This window comes from Heterocephalus glaber, unplaced genomic scaffold, assembly GCF_053883595.1.
Source record: "Heterocephalus glaber isolate CG9 unplaced genomic scaffold, H.glaber_assembly_v1.0 deba00001504, whole genome shotgun sequence".
NCBI classification, from domain to species: Eukaryota; Metazoa; Chordata; class Mammalia; order Rodentia; family Bathyergidae; genus Heterocephalus; species Heterocephalus glaber.
In genome coordinates this window covers 5,712,716-5,730,473 of record NW_028258324.1, presented here as the reverse complement: position 1 = coordinate 5,730,473, position 17,758 = coordinate 5,712,716, and the positions used below count along the sequence as shown (strand labels likewise).

The window sequence follows — 17,758 nt, the reverse complement described above, 5'->3', positions numbered from 1 at the left end:
ATGTATGTGTGTGCATGTGGTTCATATCCACCCATGTGAGTGTCTGCACCTTGGAGCAGGGCTGGAGTAGCCATGTACTGGGACACCATGGAGGAGGCCCAGGCTTGGTAGTTATGGCACAGAACAGTGGGGGTTCACACTTAATAAACCTACCTGTGCATGCCTGAAGTCTAAGCTTAGAATACCATGGTAAACACACCTCTCTCAGATGTCTAATCTGGGCCAGGGTAGATGCCCCTGGTAAAGTGGGACCCAATCCACTCTCAGCGATGCCCCCAACCACAGACCCTTGAGGAGCTGCTAATCTGGTCCCAGTAATGAGCCCCTACCGCACCTACCATATCAGGAGGCAAAGCTGTGGGCCACAGCCATGCCAGGGCTAATGGGGATTAGAGGAAGCACACTCATGCTCCAAGACACAGAAGGGCCTTAGAAGAAGCAGTGATACAGATTCAGTAATCTTACTACTCCAGAGGAAATGGAAGTGACCTGTTCAAGAGATGTCTGCACCTTATGTTTATTGCAGAACTACTCAGCAGTCATGACATGGGATCAACGTAAGTGTCCATCAACAAGTGAATGAGTAAAGAAAATGTGGTATGTATACATGATGGGGTACTACTTGACCTTTAAAAAGAAGGAAATCCTGTCATTTGCAACAATATGTATAAACCTGGAGGATAGGATGCTAAGTGAAATAAACCAGGCACAGAAAGACAAATACCACAAGATCTTCTTTTATGTAGAATCTAAAAATGTTGAACTCATAGAAGTAAAGCATGGCATTGGTTACTAGGGACTAGTGGGAAGGGGGTTAAGAAAATGTGGGTCAAAGGATACAAAATTCAGTTAGGATGAATAAATTCAAGAGATCTATTGTACAACATGGTGACTATAGGAAACAGTGATTGTCTTAGTCACTTCCTCATTGCTGAGACACAATACCTGACACCCACAACTTAAAGGGGATGTTTATTTTGCTGTGGTTGGCTGCCCCAAGGCAGATAACACCATGGCAGAGTGGCATAGTGGAGGAAAAGCTGCTTTTCATGGTGGCCAGGAAGCAGAGTCCAGGGAGGAGCCTGGAAGGGACATACATCCTTCCTGATCACATCCCCAGTGACCTGCCTCTTCTGACCAGAGCCCACCTCCTAACAGTAACAGCTGTGGTGCCCCATAATCCAGTCAGGGTCCCAAAGCCCTGCCTGTGAGTGCCTGAGGCCCTTGCAGATCATCTAGATATGAACAGAAACAATGTACTTAGCACTAGGGATGTGTTCTCAGAAACAGGGATTCTTTCATGGTGTGGAACTCACAGAGTGTGTTGCACAAACTAAGACGGCTACAAGGTGATATAATCTTATAGGTTTATCATCATATATATGGTCCACTGTTGACCAAAACATTGTTTGTTCTGTTTTTTTGAGACAGAGTCTCACTATGTAGTCAGGCTGGCCTTGAACTCATGGCGATCCTCCTGCCTTAGCCTCCCGAGTGCTGGGATTACAGGCACACACCACTACACCTGGCTAAAACATTGTTAATTGGTGCATAAGTATTTTGTTTTTGATACAGGTTTTACTATGTTGACCAGGCTTGCCTTAACTCCTGGGCCCAAGTGATCCTCCTTCCCTAGCCTCCTGAATACTGGAATTACAGGGATATACCAATATACCAGGCATAGATATATTTTTGGGAAAAAGAGAAGGGGGGATTTGGGGTAATAGAGATGGGTAAGTTGATTGATGATCCTGGTCCAGCCCTTCACAGGACTCAGAGTAGGGCAACAGCTCAGAGGTGAAGCTCCAGCAGGTAGCGCAGGCGACACTGGCTCTCCTGATAGATGAGGTACTCACTCTGGCAGAAGTGGGAGCTGCTGAATTCTGAGCATGGAACAGGCCGGCCCTGGGGCACCATCACTCGCTGGCCATCCAGCTCCAGTTCAATGTCCTGGGTAGGATCTGCAAGGCACAGCAAAGGCTATGGGTGGCCCAGGGGTCCCTGGTGCCTGGCCTTTCCAGTCTGTCCTGCCCCACACTCTCCTCTTCTGCCATAGGGAAGGCCTGCTCTTTTCTACCTTGCCACCCCCAAGTCATGCCAGGGCTGGACTTTCTGTCTGAACATCCTCCCTTGTTTCTCTCTGGGAAACTCCTACTCGTATGTCAGTGCTCAGTCAATCACAGCACTTTTTAACCCTCTCCGATGATTAGGAGGGCTGTATTGGATCAGTGAATGTTTGATGGATGACAAAGGGAAAGATTGCAGTGAAAAAGGCTGCTTCTTTTGTCCTTCTTCACTGTCCCCTCTTTGCTCACCTCCTCCCTGAAAATGCCCTAGACCCCTACCTCAGTGCCCCCTCCCTCTAACCTCAGACCCATGCAGCTTCCCAGGGCTCACCAGGCTCTGTATGTCCTCGGGCAATGACACTGTCGAAGCCGAGGGGTGGGGACTTCAAGCCAGGGTTGTCCATGGTGATGCAGTACTCTTTGCCCAGGGCCACCTCGCCCAGGAACATGTAACACACCTGGTGGTTCCCACAGTGCATGGCAGTAACTGGAGGACACAGGGGGTCTCAGGAGGGCAGCTCAGACCTCTGCCTGATAGGGAGGTCTCTCTGTCACAATGGCAATGCTATCCCTGCTGGCTTTGCTGCCCTGGCTCAGGAAAGTGCCCAATTTGCCCTAGACCCTGTGGTCTCAACTACCCCCCACCCCCACCCCCCAGCTCTGCATCCCCTGCCACCTTTATCAAGTCAGCAATGGCTTCCTGGTGAGCAGACCGAAGGAGGGGCCTGCTGAGCCTGCTCCTGGTATCCTTCAGTGTCAGCCCCGGGACCCCCTGCAGGGCTCTCCTGAGGCCCTCCCTAGCCTTTCTTTCTCAGGCTCCTCTGCTCTCCCTGGTCTTGGGCAACCTTAGAACTTCAGCCCCATCTGTCCTTGGAGGAATCTGTGGGCCATGTTTTTTTAGACATTCGAGTTGGTGGTGGCCCCCATGATGCAGTCAGCCTAGGCTAGGGGGGCTGAGCTGGGGAGGTCACTTCAGTCAGGCACCCTAGCTACAACCTGGGAGTCCCTGGACACACCTTTGCCCCTCTCCTATGTGCTGCCCACCTCCTTCCCACATTTCCCTGTTGTGGATTCTCTCCTTTCCTACTCCACAGCCATGGGCTTGAGTAAGAGCCTGGCTTCTCTGCAGCTTCCAGCCTCAGCCACCTTATTGAGAGCTGCAGCCACCGAGATCCTGCTAGGTCCATGTCCAGTTGGTATCCATCATCTCTGGGGAAGGCCCACTCAGCAGTCCTGGATCCCCTGACCCCAGCCCTGCCAGATGCTGCTGTGAACTTCAACAGTAGGACCTGCTTGGAAGTCCTGGCTGGCTACAATCTCCTGGCCTCTGTGCCATCCTTTACCTTGAAGCTCACTTGTCCACCCCTTGCAGGTGTGGTTGGTGCACTCATCTTCACTTCCTCCAGAAGGCCGTCCCTGACCACTAGGAGACTCCTCCAAGGTCCCCAAGTGGAAGCATCCCCCCTAAACACTGTGGTCAGCAGCCCTTTGAGGTTTCCTCCCTCAATTTTCCAGAGGGCAATATTGGCCCACTCCACCTTGGCACCTTCCATCTCTGCCTCACCATAGCTAGCTGACTTGCTGTTCTCTGAGGCGAAGTAGATGCCCTTGCCAACACGGCCTCCAGAATGTGGCATGATGCGAAGCCCGCTGGTGAGGATGGCAGCCACCACAGCCACGTTGGTGCCATGCCACAGCAGCCTCCGATTCCTGAGCTTGGAGTAGGCCTGGAACCTGTCTCCCTGAACAGGAGAGGAGTGGGGAATGGGAGAGGCCAGCTCACAGATGACATGACCAAGGCCCCTCTGGTCACTCACACCCTCAGGACAGCAGAAACTGGTCAGAGTGGCTAAGACAGCTCACCAAGGGGTAGATGGGCCAAGGTTATTTTCTTAAGGGTCAGGGTACTGATGCGGGGGTGGGGGCTGGGGAATCTCCCTTACCTCGCCTTCCCGGTTCACTTTCCAAACATGCTGCAGAGCTGGACATCTGTAGGTGCTGCCTGTCTGTTCTAAGTAGGTCTGTATCACCTACGGAACAGCAGAAGCTGGGGGACTCATGGACTGATCTCCTCAGGTCCCCCTAGTCCCACAGCTCTCCTTAGACCGTGCAGTCACAGGGAGAGAAGGCTAAGGGCTAGGAGTCCTACCAAGCTCTCAAAGCAAGAGGGAAGAGGGCCAGCGCTCTACAGGGCCCAGCCCACCTTGTACTCGGGTGCCCCAGAATCCAGCAGCTGAAGCTGGCACTTGAGGAGCTGGTAGTCTCGGTCCAATGGGTGTGGCACCTCTTCCACTCTCTCCTCCGCCCCACTGGCCGCCTGCAGGGTCTGGGCCAGCTCGATGTCTGCCAGCACCTAAGATGATGGGCACTGGCAGCTTGTCTGTCCCCTGGACCTCCGGCCTCCCCCACCCACGGGACTGGTCCCACAGCCACCCCACCTGTTGTCCACCAGTCCATCCCCACCCTGTCCCTCAGCCCATCCAGTGAAGTCCATCCCTCTGGGTCTTCTTGGCCAGCTGTCTCTTGAATATCTTGCCCAATCTGGTGTCTTTGCTGACAGCCTGCCCACCTGCTGGCCCTCACCAGCAGCATGTCCTTCTTGGCCTGCAGAAGCTCGAGGGAGTTGATGGGCAGAGGCCGGCTGCGGCCAAAGTTGTGTGGGATGATGGTGTAGAAGTGGGAGGACAGCTCCTCCAGGCTTGGGCTACCATCTGTGGGGGGTTTCAGAGCCCCCTCTAGCGCCTCCAAGGCCTCAAAGCCCCGTGCGATCTGCTGCTTGCTTAACTTCCCCAGGGGCATCTTCTTCACATCTGGGGGGACAGGAGAACAGGGGCTCAGCCATGTATCCCTGCCACCCTGGGGCTCTGCCTCCCCGCCAGGGCTCTTCACCTCACCCAGGTTCATGAGGGTCATGGCATTCTTAAACATCTCCTTGCTGAAGATGTTAGTGATAAGCTTCCGGGTGGCAGGGTCCAGAGAGCAGGGTCTCACCTGCCTAACCACAGTCCCCGCTGGGCCTCCATCTACCTGGGGAGAGAAGGCTATGTGGGTTGGAGCAGCTGGGCAGGGCACCAACACTTGGGCCAGAGCACGGCACTGGACAGAGACGAGCCCAACTGAGGCCAGAGAGGGAGGCACCTGAGGTTGCACAGCTGGGCAGTGGCAGAGCCTCATCTGCTGGGTCAGTCCCCTCCCTCAGCCCAGGCCCCACCACTCTCAGCCTCTTCACCTGCACCATAGCCTCCTGGGCGTTGGCCTCTCCCTGCACTTCGATAAGTGTGTACTTGCCGGAGTGGGCCACAAAGTGGTCCCGCTCTGCCCATTTGTTCTTGGTCTTGTCATGAAACTTCTTCTCAAAGTCCTTCTTTGCATCTTCCAGGCAGGTGAAGTGATTCATCTTTGACTGGCCCACCTCTCCCTGCAAGTGATAGCTATCAGGGCTGTACCCGTCATAAGCATTTGCTGGTCTCCATATTGGGCCAGGCCCTGGGCCAGTGCCCCTGGACAGTTGGAGGTAAAGGAGGACAGTCAGCAGCTGTGGCTTCTGGAAACCCTGGGGAATACTGGTGAGTAGGAAGAGGCGGGGTGGCAGGACAGGGGCTGAGACACTCACCACTCGGCCCCAGCGGTTCCAGCAGAAGAAGTTGTTGCCGTCTTCCAGCAGCTGGATGACATAGAACTTATTGTTGTTGCACCTGATGTTGCTCTGGTTCAGGGTGCAGTCATAGTCCTTGTGTACCTGAGCAAACGCAGAGGTGGGGCAGGCTGTGTTTGCACGGATGCCTGGCTGTATGCTGAGAGGGGTCTGGTGGGGACAGGAGTCTGACAGCTCTGGGGCACTGAGGGGGCCCTGTCCTGGAGCTTGTGGGGTCATGGTTCTGCCCAAGAGGATGTGGTCTGAGGGGTTCTGGGAAGATGTAGCTGTGTCCTGTGTAGGGGAATCTGAGAGGGACATGACTCTGCCCTGAGGGCTGGTTTGAGGGGACACTGAGGAAGTCAGAGTTTGTCTTTAGGTGTGGTCTGCTGGGCAAGGCTGGCCTCCTCGGGCCCGATGGGTACAGCCCTGACCTTTGTGGTCTTAGAGAGACATGGCCTTGCTCCAGAGCTAACCCGGAGCTTGAGCATCTGTCCTTAGTAGGGAGAAGGCTCTGGCCCACCTGGGGAGGTGGCTCACCTGGGTGCCAGGGTTGTTGCTCAGTGGGCAGTTAGGGTCCATGCAGACGATGCGCTTTTCTACGGGTGCAGCCCTGAGGGCCTCAGCAGTGGAGTGGAAGCTGTTCTCCTCCCCTGGCTCCTGTCGCCTCTTCTTCTCAGAGTGCTCAGTCTTCACTGAAGGCTTTCGTTTTGGAGCCATGGTTGTCTTGGGGAACAGGGGGCCCTCAGACCTCTATGGCCCCTGCAGCCCAGCTTGACTCACAGCACCCACTTGGCCCACTTGGGCTCGCCCTTTGGGGGTTCTGCTACTCCTCCCTGCCTACACCTTCCGCATTTCCAGCCCAGGCCTAGAACCACCTCTCTGTATCTCATTTACACCCCTCTCCCCAGTCACAAGGGCAAGATCAGGACCTGGCCAGTCTGCCCAATCTGACCAAGGAAGAGGCTGGTGCCTGCCCTCTCCAGCTCTCCAGCGTGTCCTCAGATGGTAGGAAAAGTTAAAGGAGGCTCTCTCCCTCCTACTTCTGGGCCCTGCCCTGTCCAGGACACTTCCTCCTGGCCCGGCAGCAAGCTTGGAGCTAGCATGGTTGCTGAGCTGAGTCACTGAGCTATGGGGGAGGGTGGGGAGCTGTTCTGGGGCAGCCCTCTTAGGGCCACATCTATCCCTCCACAGCTTGGGACCCAGGGTGCAGGAGCTTCTTCCTAACATGAATATTCTTGACAGGCAAGAACTTGCTCGGTGGCAAATGCCTGTAATCCCAGCGCTTGGGAGGCTGAGACATAAGGATGACTGTGAGTGTGAGGCCAGCCTGAACTACAAAGTGAGACCCTGTCCTCAGGAGAGTGAGAGAGACAGCGAGACACACACACACACACACACACACACACACACACAGAGAGAGAGAGAGAGAGAGAGAGAGAGAGAGAGAGAGAGAGAGAGAGAGAGAGAGAGAGATCAATCTGCGGTGCCAACCAAGGTTCCAGATTAGTGGCCTTAAACTGCTAGAGGTCAGGGCCAGTTCCACCCGCACAGCCCTGCCCTGTGGCCTGTGGTGCAGAGGTTCATGGGCAGGGCCACAGGACACTCACCTAAGAGAAGCAGGGACCTGGGACAGGTGGTTGCCCCCCAACCTGGTATCCGGAACGCTGTGTGCACCTCCCAGGGCAGTATCAAGTCTGGGGACCCCTCTAACAACCTTCTGTGAGGCTGAGGCTTGAATCAGAGAATTCTCCACAACTGCCAGAGGAGAAGGAGCTCTGGAGGGGCACAGAATTCTAGCTATTTGACCACTAGTGGGTGAGGCTGAGATCAACAGCTTCTCTCACATAACGCCTAGGGCACGGACACGCCCTCAACGCTACTTGTCCAGCCTGGGGCACGAAACACGTACCCCCCCCCCCCAACTCCCCGCCCAGTGACCTTTGCGGCAGAGATACACTAACCTCCCTTTCTCCAGGGCTTTCTGCATTCTGCCCCTTCCCTAGGGCCAACACGGAACTCCGCACCTCTGGCTCCCCCCAGCGATCATGGGGCGCAAGCACCACGAAGGCTCTCCTGGCCCAACCCCTCCCAGCGTGCTAGCAGGAAAGCAGAGCGCAAGCGCCAAAGCATCAGGCCGGAAGCGCTGGGTAGAGAGATTGCTTCCGATTTGAGCCCAGCGCGGAGGGGCCTGGTCAGGGCGTCTATCCTATGGGCTTCCGGGGGCGTGGCAGAACCTACGTGAGGATCCAATGGAATTGCGGGAGGCGGGACCCACTGTGAGGTGGGAGCCTATCAGGGTGCAGGATCTTGCCACGCAGCCTGGGGTTTTAGCTGCCTTGTGAGCTTTCTAGCAGCTGCTACAGCGCACTGCGTGGGGAGCATGTCTGCTACTGTAGCAGCTCGAAAGCGGGGAAAGCCGGCCTCCGGGGTTGGGGCCGCTGCAGGGGCTGGCAAACGACGGCGAAAGGTGAGGATGGCGTTTCCATGGGCCGCAGTCTGTGTAATACTGGTATAACTGCCTTCGGATTCCGAGGAATCCGAACCCAGTCCCTTCCCCAGCTCTGGAGTCAGCTCTCTATCCCCGCCAAATCCTGGAAAGCTTTGCTCTTGACCAGGGCCAGGAGCCACCACCTCTCCCAGTTCTGGACTCTCAAAGAAGCAGAGGGGCCCTTGGTCAGTGCTGAAGTGGTTGGGATCCGACCAAAGAGGGGATCATATATTTAATTCCCAGGTCGACTCTGTGGGGAACAGGGGCAAGTCCAAAGGCGGCGGCAAGATGAATGAGGAGATCTCCAGCGACTCTGAGAACGAGAGGTGAGCTGACCTTTCCCACTTAGTGGGAAGGGAAACTGAGGCCCACGTGGATTAAACTAGGCCGAAACCCGGGACTGTGACCCTTTGCACTCAGATCAGGGCTCTTTCCTCCAATTTTGGGACCTGAGAAGTCTCATCTCTGTGGCCCCAGTGGGAGACCACTGAGACCTCCTTTACTCATGACAGGGACTCAAGCACAGGGCTAGACTGACAGGCAAAGGGAGACAGATGGAAGACATGCTTGCTGGAGTTTCATTCTATTTGCCGGTAAAGTCACAATTAGTGATCTTCCTATGTTCTTTTTCTTTCTTTTCTTGAGACAGGGGTCTCACTGTGTTGCTTTTCTAGGTTCAAGTGATTGTCCCACTGGGCCTCCTGGGTATCCTAGGTAATGGGGACTACAGGTGCGCCAGCGCCTCCTTCAACTCTTTTTTTAAAAGAATTAATTTTATTAGTATAATTTAAATGTATATAATGATCACATTTATCAAAGGGAATTTGTACCTGTACATGGTATATCTTGATCTCTTTTTTCTCCCAATTCCCTCCCCTCCCTTCAACTCCCTTCCCCTCCTTGTTTATAAAAGCTTTGTTTCCATTTATACTTATTTTCTTGTTTTTTTCTTTTCACTTCCTTTCCCCCCTCCCCCCTTCACAGGTTCTCTTTCCTTTTGAGTAGTTTCTTCCTATTTCATATTTTCTATTACACATTTTGGTCCTTTTTTACTCTTCATTTTTTTTTTTTTTTTTTTTTTTTGGTACCAGGGATCGAACTTGGGTCCTCACACTTCCACAGCAGGCTGCGAAACCACTGAGCTAAATCCCCAGGCCACTCTTTCAGTTTTTTGTACCAGAGAGACAATTTGATATTTATACATGTGTCCAATTTATTTCACTTAAGAGTATAGTCTCAAGTTGCATCCATTTAGCTATAAATATCTCTAGTTTATCTTTCTTTATGGCTGAGTAGTATGCCATTGTATAAAAGACTACATCTTTTTTTTTTTTTTTTGGTACCTGGGATCGAACTCAGGACCTTGCGCTTTCGAGGCAGGAGCTGAAACCACTGAGCTAAAACCCCAGCCCCAGGACTACATCTGTTTAATCCATTCATCGGTTGATGGGCATTTGGGCTGTTTGCAAGATTTAGCTATTACAAACTGTGTCACTATAAAAATGGGTGTTCGTATATCACTGTGGTATGACATTTTTAATTCTTTTGGGAAGATACTCAGCAGGGGAATAGCTGGGTCAAATGGGACCTCTAATCCTAATTTTTTGAAGAATCTCCACACTGATTTCTACGTTGGTTGCACCAGTCTACACTCCCACCAACAGTGAAGCAGGGTTCCTTTCTCCTCCATATCTCAGTCAGCATTTATTGTTGATTGATTTCTTTTTTAAAATTTTATTTAAGTTCTTTTATTGGTACATTTTAGGTATACAATTCGTTTACATTTATCGTTGGGTGTTTGTACCTGTACATGATATATCTTGGTTCTTATTTTTTCCCCCTTACCTGTGCACTCTTCACCCCCTCCACCCTTCCCTATTTACATAGATATCGTTTCCATTTTTTTTCTTTTCTCATAGTTTTTCCTTTCCCCTTTCCCTCCCTTCACCCCTTCGTCTTTGAACCTTTTTTCTTATTTCAAATTATCAATTATTCATTTTAATCACTTTAACTCTTGTTTACACTATCAGTTTCTCACACTAGAGAAACTATTTGGTATTTACACGTGTGTCCTATTTATTTCACTTAAGAGTATGGCCTCGATATGCATCCATTTAGCTATAAATAACTCTAGTTTTTCATTCTTTATGGCTGAGTAGTACTCCATTTTATAAAAAAAACACATCTTCTTTATCCAGTTTCCAGTTGATGGGCACTTGGGCTGCTTCCAAGCTTTAGCTATTACAAACTGTGCTGCTATGAACATGGGTGCACATATATCACTGTGGTATGATTCTTTTAATTCTTTGGGGAAGATACCCAGCAGGGGAATAGCTGGGTCAAATGGGACCTCTAGTCCTAGATCTTTGAGGTGTCTCCATACTGATTTCTACAGTGGTTGCACCAGTATGCAACTGTTGGAAGTACAGAAATGAACGGCAGGTGGAAAGAATGTGTGTAGTGAGAAACATGTTACAGCAGTGTGTTTTGGGAACAGAGTCTCAATAGAGAGGTAAAATAGCATTCAGAGATCAGAAAAAGAAATTTGGGGTAGCACTGTGCCAGAATGGGAGGTGGGGCAGATGGAAGGGCAGGTGCTGGGTACATCCAGGAGACAGGGCTTTGAATGTTTCCCTCATTTCTGCAGGTGATGGGAGGCTCAGGGTTTCAAAGGGCCCGGCATGTTGACATCCTTGTAGGATGAAGGCTCTCAGTCCAGGGAATGCTGGTGACTTCTTCATGAGTTGATTTAGAAATTCTGCTTCTGAATTTGAGTTTTTATTGCCTTATTTTGCCCACAAAAAGACTTAAACTTTTTTCTTTTCCTTTTGTTTGTTTTTTGCTTTTTGAGACATCTGGAGAATCTTGGAATTTCCAGCTGTCATTTCTGACTCCAGTTAATCATTTCTTTGTTTTCTTTCTTTTTTTTTTTTAATTTATTTTTTTGTTTTCATTCTTTTTAAAAATAATTTTTTTTTCCTTTGAGGTATAATTTACATACAGTAGTGCTCACCTTTTTTAGCCTATAGTTCTTTGAGCTTTGACAAGCACACAGTTATGTAGCCACCACAACCATGAAGATATAGAATACTCCTCTCCCTGCCCCCAAGTACCTCCTGTTCTTCTATAGGCAGCTCTTCCTCATCCCTGCTAACCAATGTCCCTGGAGTTGTCTTTCCCAGAAAGCTCTGTAAATGGAATCATGCAGTATATAATTTCTTGTTTTTCATTAGAGTTTTCCCTCCTATGTGTGAATTCTTGAACAACAGATTGATTGGTGTGGGTAAACTCCCGACCTTGGCCTTGCATGGGAGGGGCAGTATCAACCCTGTTGGCCAAAGGCTTGCCAGGCACTAAGTGGTCTCTGGGGCCTTGTTTAGCCTGGGCTTTCCTGCCTTTTCAAAGTCCCTTCTGTGGGAAATCATGGGGTGGGTCATGAGTGAGGATTGGGAAACATAGTTGGGGCACCTGATAGAGACTAGGTATCTGAGGCACACGATCAAAGGGAGTAGGCTACCGTGGATTTTCTTTTTTTTTTTCCAAAACAAGGTCTCACTATGTCGTTCAGACTGGTCTTGAACTCATGTAGCCTAGGCTGGTCTGAAATTTGCAGCAATCCTCCTACCTCAGCCTGCTGGGATTGCAGGCATGTGCCACCATGCCTGGCTACCCTGGATTTTCTGCTTCTGAGTTCCCATAATCTACGTCCAGCTTCAAGCATTGGGTCAAAGCAGGACCAGCATTTGGGTTTTTGTTTTTTTTTGGTACGGGACCTTGTGCTTGTGAGGCAGGCAGCAGAACCACTGAGCTAAATCCCTGGCCCTAGGACCAGCATTTGAATGAAGCAAATACCCTTGGTTGGCAAAAGAATGGGGTCTAGAGGACCAAGAAACTTTATTAGTACAAGGCCAAGCCCCAGCCAGTTAAGATTCACATGGAACTTTGTCCTGAGGGTACAGGATGGTGTCTTCCATGTTTGGGGCTGGTTGTCATCTTGGGATCTAGCTGTATGGCTCTCTGTTGCATCTCCTGCTTCTGGTACCCTATGCCTTCTTCCTTCCCTCTTATTTGGACAGCACATTTTCTAACCATACTAAGAACGAACTGGTTCTGCATCACCTTATATATCTGAGAGTTTCTTTTTTGGTGCTGAGAATTGAGTCCAGAGCATTGTGCATGCCGTGCCCACACTCTATAACTGAGCTACACACACCCTAACCCCCGATACTGTCTTCATTTTTCACGATGGTTTCAGAGGGGAGGGTGTTCTAGGGATTGGCATTTTCCTTCAGAATTTTGTCTTCTATTGCAACTGAGATATCTGAAGCCATATTGATTCCTGATCCTTTGTTTGTGACATGGTTTCTCTTGGAAGCCTGTAGAGCTTTGTGTTTCCCCGAGAGTTAAGAAATTTCACAGTGATGTCTGGGGTTTGAGTCTGTTCTCATTCTTATGCCAGCCACGGAGTGGAGCCTTTCAGGTTGGTGAGTTACATCTTTTGGCTTTCTGCACATGTGATCCTTGGCCCTGAGGGCTGGCAGTGATGGGCAAGGTTGAATGATGGGAGAGCATCAAAGAAGTACGTTCCTTGTGGCCAGAGGATTGGAGTTAGCCCCTCAGACCCGGCCCCTTGTTGCCCACAGCCTAGCTCCAAGGAGGACTGAGGAAGAGGAGGAAGAGGAGGAGCTGGAGGAAACCGCCCAGGAGAAGAAGCTGCGCTTGGCTAAGCTTTACCTTGAGCAGCTGAGGCAGCAGGGTGAGCCGTGGGGAAGCCAGGCAAGGGCTGGGACCTGTGCTAAAGCCTCCTGCTTCCCCTGCTGCAGCCCCAGCCATCTGATGGTCCACTGGCACAGGTGTCCAGCAGCTGCCTGGGCTTCTGGAGCTGCCTGCTTGGTGGGGGTGGCCAGACCTACAGGGGGCTTTGGACTGATGGGATAAGTGAAGGTGGGAGGGGATGGTCTTCCCTTCCTTCCCCTTTGCTGAGGCGGCCTGAATTTCACACAAGACACAGCCCAGGCATTCAGGGCCCAGCCCCAGGGTGGAGAGTGGAATGAGCTGAGAAGGGAAAGGGGGACCTAGGCCTTGGTTTATGTTGACTGTGTGTCCTGCACAGAGGAGGAGAAGGCTGAGGCTCAAGCGTTTGAAGAGGACCAAATAGCAGGGCGCCTGAAGGAGGATGTGGTGAGTGTGGAGGGAGGGTGGAGGAGGGGGAAGGCTGGTCCTGTCCCCAGGACCTTATTCCTGTTCTCTCCATGCAGCTGGAGCAGAGGGGCAGGCTGCAGAAGTCAGTGGCAAAGGAGGTGAGTGGGCAGGGTGCTTTGGTGTGAGGTCAAGGCTGGATTGGCGGGGAGATGACCCAGTAGGGGCTCAGGCTGTGGGGGTCTTTGTTCTGCAACGCAGTGAACACCTGGGTGGATGTGGTCAGGTAAGGGTCTTGTCCTTGCAGCCTAGGTCCTGCTTTCCTTCTGGGCAGAGTTGGTAGGAAAGTATGGTGTGGGAGGGTGGTGCCTTTATGCCCCCAGCCATAATGACCCAGCCCCTGCCTGTCCAGATCCAGACCCCAGGCCCAGCTGACATTCGGGTCTTACGGGGCCACCAGCTCTCCATCACATGTTTGGTGATCACCCCTGACGACTTGGCCATCTTCTCCGCTGCCAAAGACTGCACTCTCATTAAGTGTGAGTGGGCCTCCGTGTGGGTGCAGCCTCTGAGGTGTTGGGGGCTGGTGTGGGGAGAGGGAGCCCTGACCAGACAGGTCTGCTACTGTGTTTCTGGGTGACATCCACAGTGGGCCTATGAGCTCTGTGACAGTTGAGACCATGAGCAAAAGCAAGATGACAACTTCATAGCAGTTGAAGCTGTGAGTGGGCATTGGACTGGAAGATGTTTGAGGCACTGCGCAGACCTGGGATTGAGTCCTTGGTCCTTTTGGGTTCCCAACTGTTGACAGCTGAGCACAGCCTTCCTCCACCTACCATAGCCACTGGAAGAGCTCATACCATTAGTCCTAAAGCGCTTTTTGTTTTGTGACACCGGGGATGGAATCCTGAATCTTATGCATGCTAGGCAGGCTACCCTCTCAACCCCTAAAGCACTTTTTTTCCTTTTTTTTTTTTTGGTACCAGGGATCGAACTTGGAACCATGCGTTTGTGAGGCAGGTGGCGGAACCACTGAGCTAAATCCCTGGCTCCTTTGTTTTTTGAGACAGGGTCTCACTGTGTAGTTGAGGCTGGTCTTTTCTTTCTTTTTGTATTGGAGATCACACTCACGACCTTGTGCTTGGGAGGCAGGCATCGGTATCACTGTGCAAAATCCCCGGTGAGGCTGATCTTGAACTCACTGTGTAGCTCATGCTGGCCTTGAACTCATGGTGGTCCTCCTGCTTCAGCCTCCTGAGTACTGGGATCATAGGCGTACGCCGGCACACCCAGCCTACCTCCAAGCACTTTTGCATTCCTTCTCTTTTTTGGGGGGGTTTCATGGCCACCCTTTGGAACTGTTGCCCCCACTTAACAGCTTAGGAAACTTGTCTAGAGACTCCCGGTAGTTGAATCAGGTCCTCCAACTCCAGTCGTGGACTTTTTTCATGGCCCCTTGTCCATGATGCTCCCTGATAGCCCTGTCCACCATCCTAGTAGCCTTTCTTTCCTGGTGGCAGGGAGTGTGGAGACTGGGCGGAAGCTGCATGTGATTCCAAAGGCCAAGAATGGTGCCGAGGGGAAGGCCCCTGGCCACAGCAGCCATGTCCTCTGCATGGCCATCTCCTCCGACGGCAAGTACCTTGTAAGGCCCGGTTGGCCCCAGAGGGAGGTGGGGGTTCTCAGTGTGTGGTGTATACCTGTGGCCATTGCCCTCATCCCTGCAGGCCTCCGGTGACCGCAGCAAGCTCATTCTCATTTGGGAAGCCCAGAGCTGCTGCCACTTGTACACCTTCACGGGACATCGGGATGCTGTGTCGGTGAGGAGCTGGCATATGTAGAGTAGGCTCTGCTGAGTGGGCTGGGCTTGGTGCTGGGCCACAGGACTTAAATGGGTTGGGGGATAATAAATGGGGAGGAGCTGAAAGAGGCAGAGTTCAGCTTGTGCAGGGGTTGGATGCTAGGAGAAGCCCACATCTACCTAAAGGCCAAGTGGGGCCTTCCAGAGATGCCTCCCATGGCGCTCTTGGAGCAGCTTCCTGTGTTATGACACCTGCTGGTGGGCCTCTGTCTTGCCTGCTGTAGCCCAGGTCCCCTTTCCTCCTCTCTCCATACACCCTTAGGGGCTGGCGTTCCGCAGAGGCACCCACCAGCTCTATAGCACCTCCTACGACCGCTCTGTGAAGGTGTGGAATGTGGCAGAGAACTCCTATGTGGAGACACTGTGAGTGCCTCAGCCAAGGGTGTGTGTGGGTGTGTGGGTTCACCGTGACCCATCCTACTCTGTCCTGTCCTTAGCTTTGGACATCAAGATGCTGTGGCTGCACTGGATGCCCTGAGCCGGGAGTGCTGTGTGACAGCTGGGGGCCGGGACGGGACCGTGCGTGTGTGGAAGATCCCTGAGGAGTCCCAACTGGTCTTCTATGGCCACCAGTAAGGCGATGTGCCAGGCTAGCTGGGGGCCCTTTGGGTGGGGTGGGGCTGGCCACACCCCTCACAGCCCCTCTCTCCAGGGGCTCCATCGACTGCCTCCATCTCATCAACGAGGAGCACATGGTGTCAGGTGCAGACGATGGGTAAGAGCTGACCTTTTGCTGCCTCTGAGCACTTGCTTCTTAGAGGTTCCTCTTAGAACCCCACTCTGTGGGGAAGCTGTTGTAACCATGGTCATAGATGTCACAGGCACCGATGACCTTGGTCATCTCCCACGGCTGGCATGTGGACTTGGTCCCTCTCTGGCCTGTGTCTTTCTGTCCTGTCCCTGGTCCCTCACCTGCTGCCCCCATCCACAGCTCTGTGGCCTTGTGGGGCCTCTCTAAGAAGCGGCCACTCGCCCTGCAGCGGGAAGCTCATGGGCTGCAGGGGGAGCCAGGCCTGGAGCAGCCCTTCTGGGTGTCATCGGTGGCAGCCCTCCTTAACACCGACCTTGTGGCTACAGGTGGGTGCCCTGAGGCAGGGAAGTGGGGGTCACAGGGTGGGCTGCTGCAGCAGTTGCTCATTGTCCCATTCCCAGGCTCCCACAGCTCTTGTGTGAGGCTTTGGCAGTGTGGTGAGGGCTTCCGGCGGCTCGATCACCTCCTCGACATCCCTCTGGTGAGTGGGGCTTGAATACTTGTCCTGTTTTCACCCCATTTGAGGACCGTGAAGTTCCTGGCCCCTAGAATGAGCTCTTAATGTCCTTCTTGCCCAGGAACTGCCTCAGAAAGGAGGGGCAGCTCCTGGCACAGGCTTGGCAGGACCTTAGCCTTCTTTCCTTCTCTCCCTTGTCCCCTCCTGCAGCCTCTGTCCTAGGTCTTCTCCTGGGTGTCTGGTGCAAGACAGGACCTGGCACTGTGATTGTTTCTATAAGGCCGGTGCCAGCTTGATAGCCAGGCTGGGGCATGTTGAATTGACTGTCCATACTGGGTCACAGCGGAGGGCAGCACCATTTTCAGTAGATCTGAGAGCGCTGGCCTAGGTTTCTAGCACTCCACAACCAGCAGCCAGTGCCAGCCCATGCCCTTGACATACCCAATGCCCTCCTTCCTCCTAGATGTGAAGGCTGAGGCTCTGAGGGGTAAAGCAGAGCTCGGTTTTAACTCCAAGCCCTTGACGGTGATACTGGGGACTGGAGCAGAGAGGTGTTCTAATGTAGTATCATGTTCCTCTCCTCAGGTGGGTTTTATCAACAGCCTCAAGTTCTCCAGTGGTGGGGACTTCCTAGTGGCCGGAGTAGGGCAGGAGCACAGGTACATGATCCCCCTGGGGGGCAGGGTACAGGGCAAGGTGGCACTGGCTGGGCAGTGGATGGGAATGGGGTACAGCCTGGGTGGGGTCTGGGTTGTTCCCAGCTGCTCCTTCTGCCCTCTGCAGGCTTGGCCGATGGTGGCGGATCAAAGAGGCTCGGAACTCAGTTTGCATCATCCGGCTCCGCAGGGTCCCTGGGCCCCCTGCGGCGGGCTCCTGACACTGTCGTCCTCCTTATTTAAGTTCTTCCTAGACCCTGCCCCACTCTTTGTATTAAAAGCCTCCTTTTTGGGCCTTGTCTCTCGAAGCTTTTGAGGGTGAGGGTGAGGTGCACTGAGGACTGAGTTGAGAGAGGCGTTGGAAGACACAGGACTCCAACAGGCTCTCAGCTTGGCCGTTCTGCTGGCCTGAGAACCTTTATCCTTTTCCGAAGAACTGAGGTTATAGACCTTAGCTGGCTCCTAGTTCCTGGTCCCCAAGTCCCCTCCATGACCTTATCTAGGCAGCTTCCCGCCCACTGCTCTGAGCTGGGAGGGGTCCAAGCCATCTGATTACACATGAGGCCTGGCCTTGGGGTCTGAGAGCTGAACTGAAGGCAGCAGGGCTGGTAAGTCAGGTGGACCACACATTCCCACCCAGGTCAGGTCAGGAAGCTGGAGAGGCAGACTGTGCTGAGTTGGGCGTCTGGAGTGAGTGGGGAAC

At 52.7% G+C, this 17,758-nt stretch overlaps 2 protein-coding genes across 6 annotated transcripts; one reads left to right on the top strand and one right to left on the bottom strand.

The window, feature by feature from the left end:
* Nucleotides 1-715: 715 nt before the first annotated feature.
* Parp3 (poly(ADP-ribose) polymerase family member 3) lies at nucleotides 716-7,860 on the bottom strand. Of its 4 annotated transcripts, none has more exons than XM_004834180.4 (11): nucleotides 7,665-7,860; nucleotides 6,241-6,426; nucleotides 5,680-5,805; nucleotides 5,296-5,484; nucleotides 4,961-5,093; nucleotides 4,650-4,876; nucleotides 4,270-4,419; nucleotides 4,010-4,096; nucleotides 3,631-3,808; nucleotides 2,398-2,553; nucleotides 716-1,961 (listed from the first exon to the last, which is right to left on the bottom strand). In XM_004834180.4, the coding sequence occupies exons 2-11, from the start codon at nucleotides 6,418-6,420 to the stop codon at nucleotides 1,792-1,794; spliced, it is 1,596 nt and encodes a 531-aa protein (XP_004834237.2). In that variant the 5' UTR covers nucleotides 6,421-6,426; nucleotides 7,665-7,860; the 3' UTR covers nucleotides 716-1,791. The 4 variants fall into 4 exon arrangements, with proteins under 4 accessions (XP_004834237.2, XP_021095650.2, XP_021095604.2 ...); XM_021239991.2 differs by having other exon boundaries at nucleotides 6,241-7,050; nucleotides 7,665-7,837; XM_021239945.2 differs by lacking the exon at nucleotides 7,665-7,860 and adding an exon at nucleotides 7,311-7,589 and having other exon boundaries at nucleotides 6,241-7,050.
* A 113-nt stretch (nucleotides 7,861-7,973) lies between these two features.
* Nucleotides 7,974-17,349, top strand: Rrp9 (ribosomal RNA processing 9, U3 small nucleolar RNA binding protein). 2 transcript variants are annotated; one of them, XR_002387662.2, is made up of 15 exons: nucleotides 7,974-8,170; nucleotides 8,435-8,517; nucleotides 12,835-12,947; nucleotides 13,305-13,372; nucleotides 13,450-13,491; nucleotides 13,743-13,869; nucleotides 14,851-14,975; nucleotides 15,058-15,150; nucleotides 15,454-15,554; nucleotides 15,629-15,763; nucleotides 15,844-15,906; nucleotides 16,123-16,268; nucleotides 16,319-16,423; nucleotides 16,985-17,058; nucleotides 17,183-17,349. XR_002387662.2 is itself a non-coding variant. In XM_004835146.3 (15 exons), the coding sequence occupies exons 1-15, from the start codon at nucleotides 8,084-8,086 to the stop codon at nucleotides 17,274-17,276; spliced, it is 1,431 nt and encodes a 476-aa protein (XP_004835203.2). In that variant the 5' UTR covers nucleotides 7,974-8,083; the 3' UTR covers nucleotides 17,277-17,349. The 2 variants fall into 2 exon arrangements, 1 of the variants encoding a protein (XP_004835203.2); XM_004835146.3 differs by having other exon boundaries at nucleotides 16,344-16,423.
* The last annotated feature ends 409 nt before the right edge of the window (nucleotides 17,350-17,758 follow it).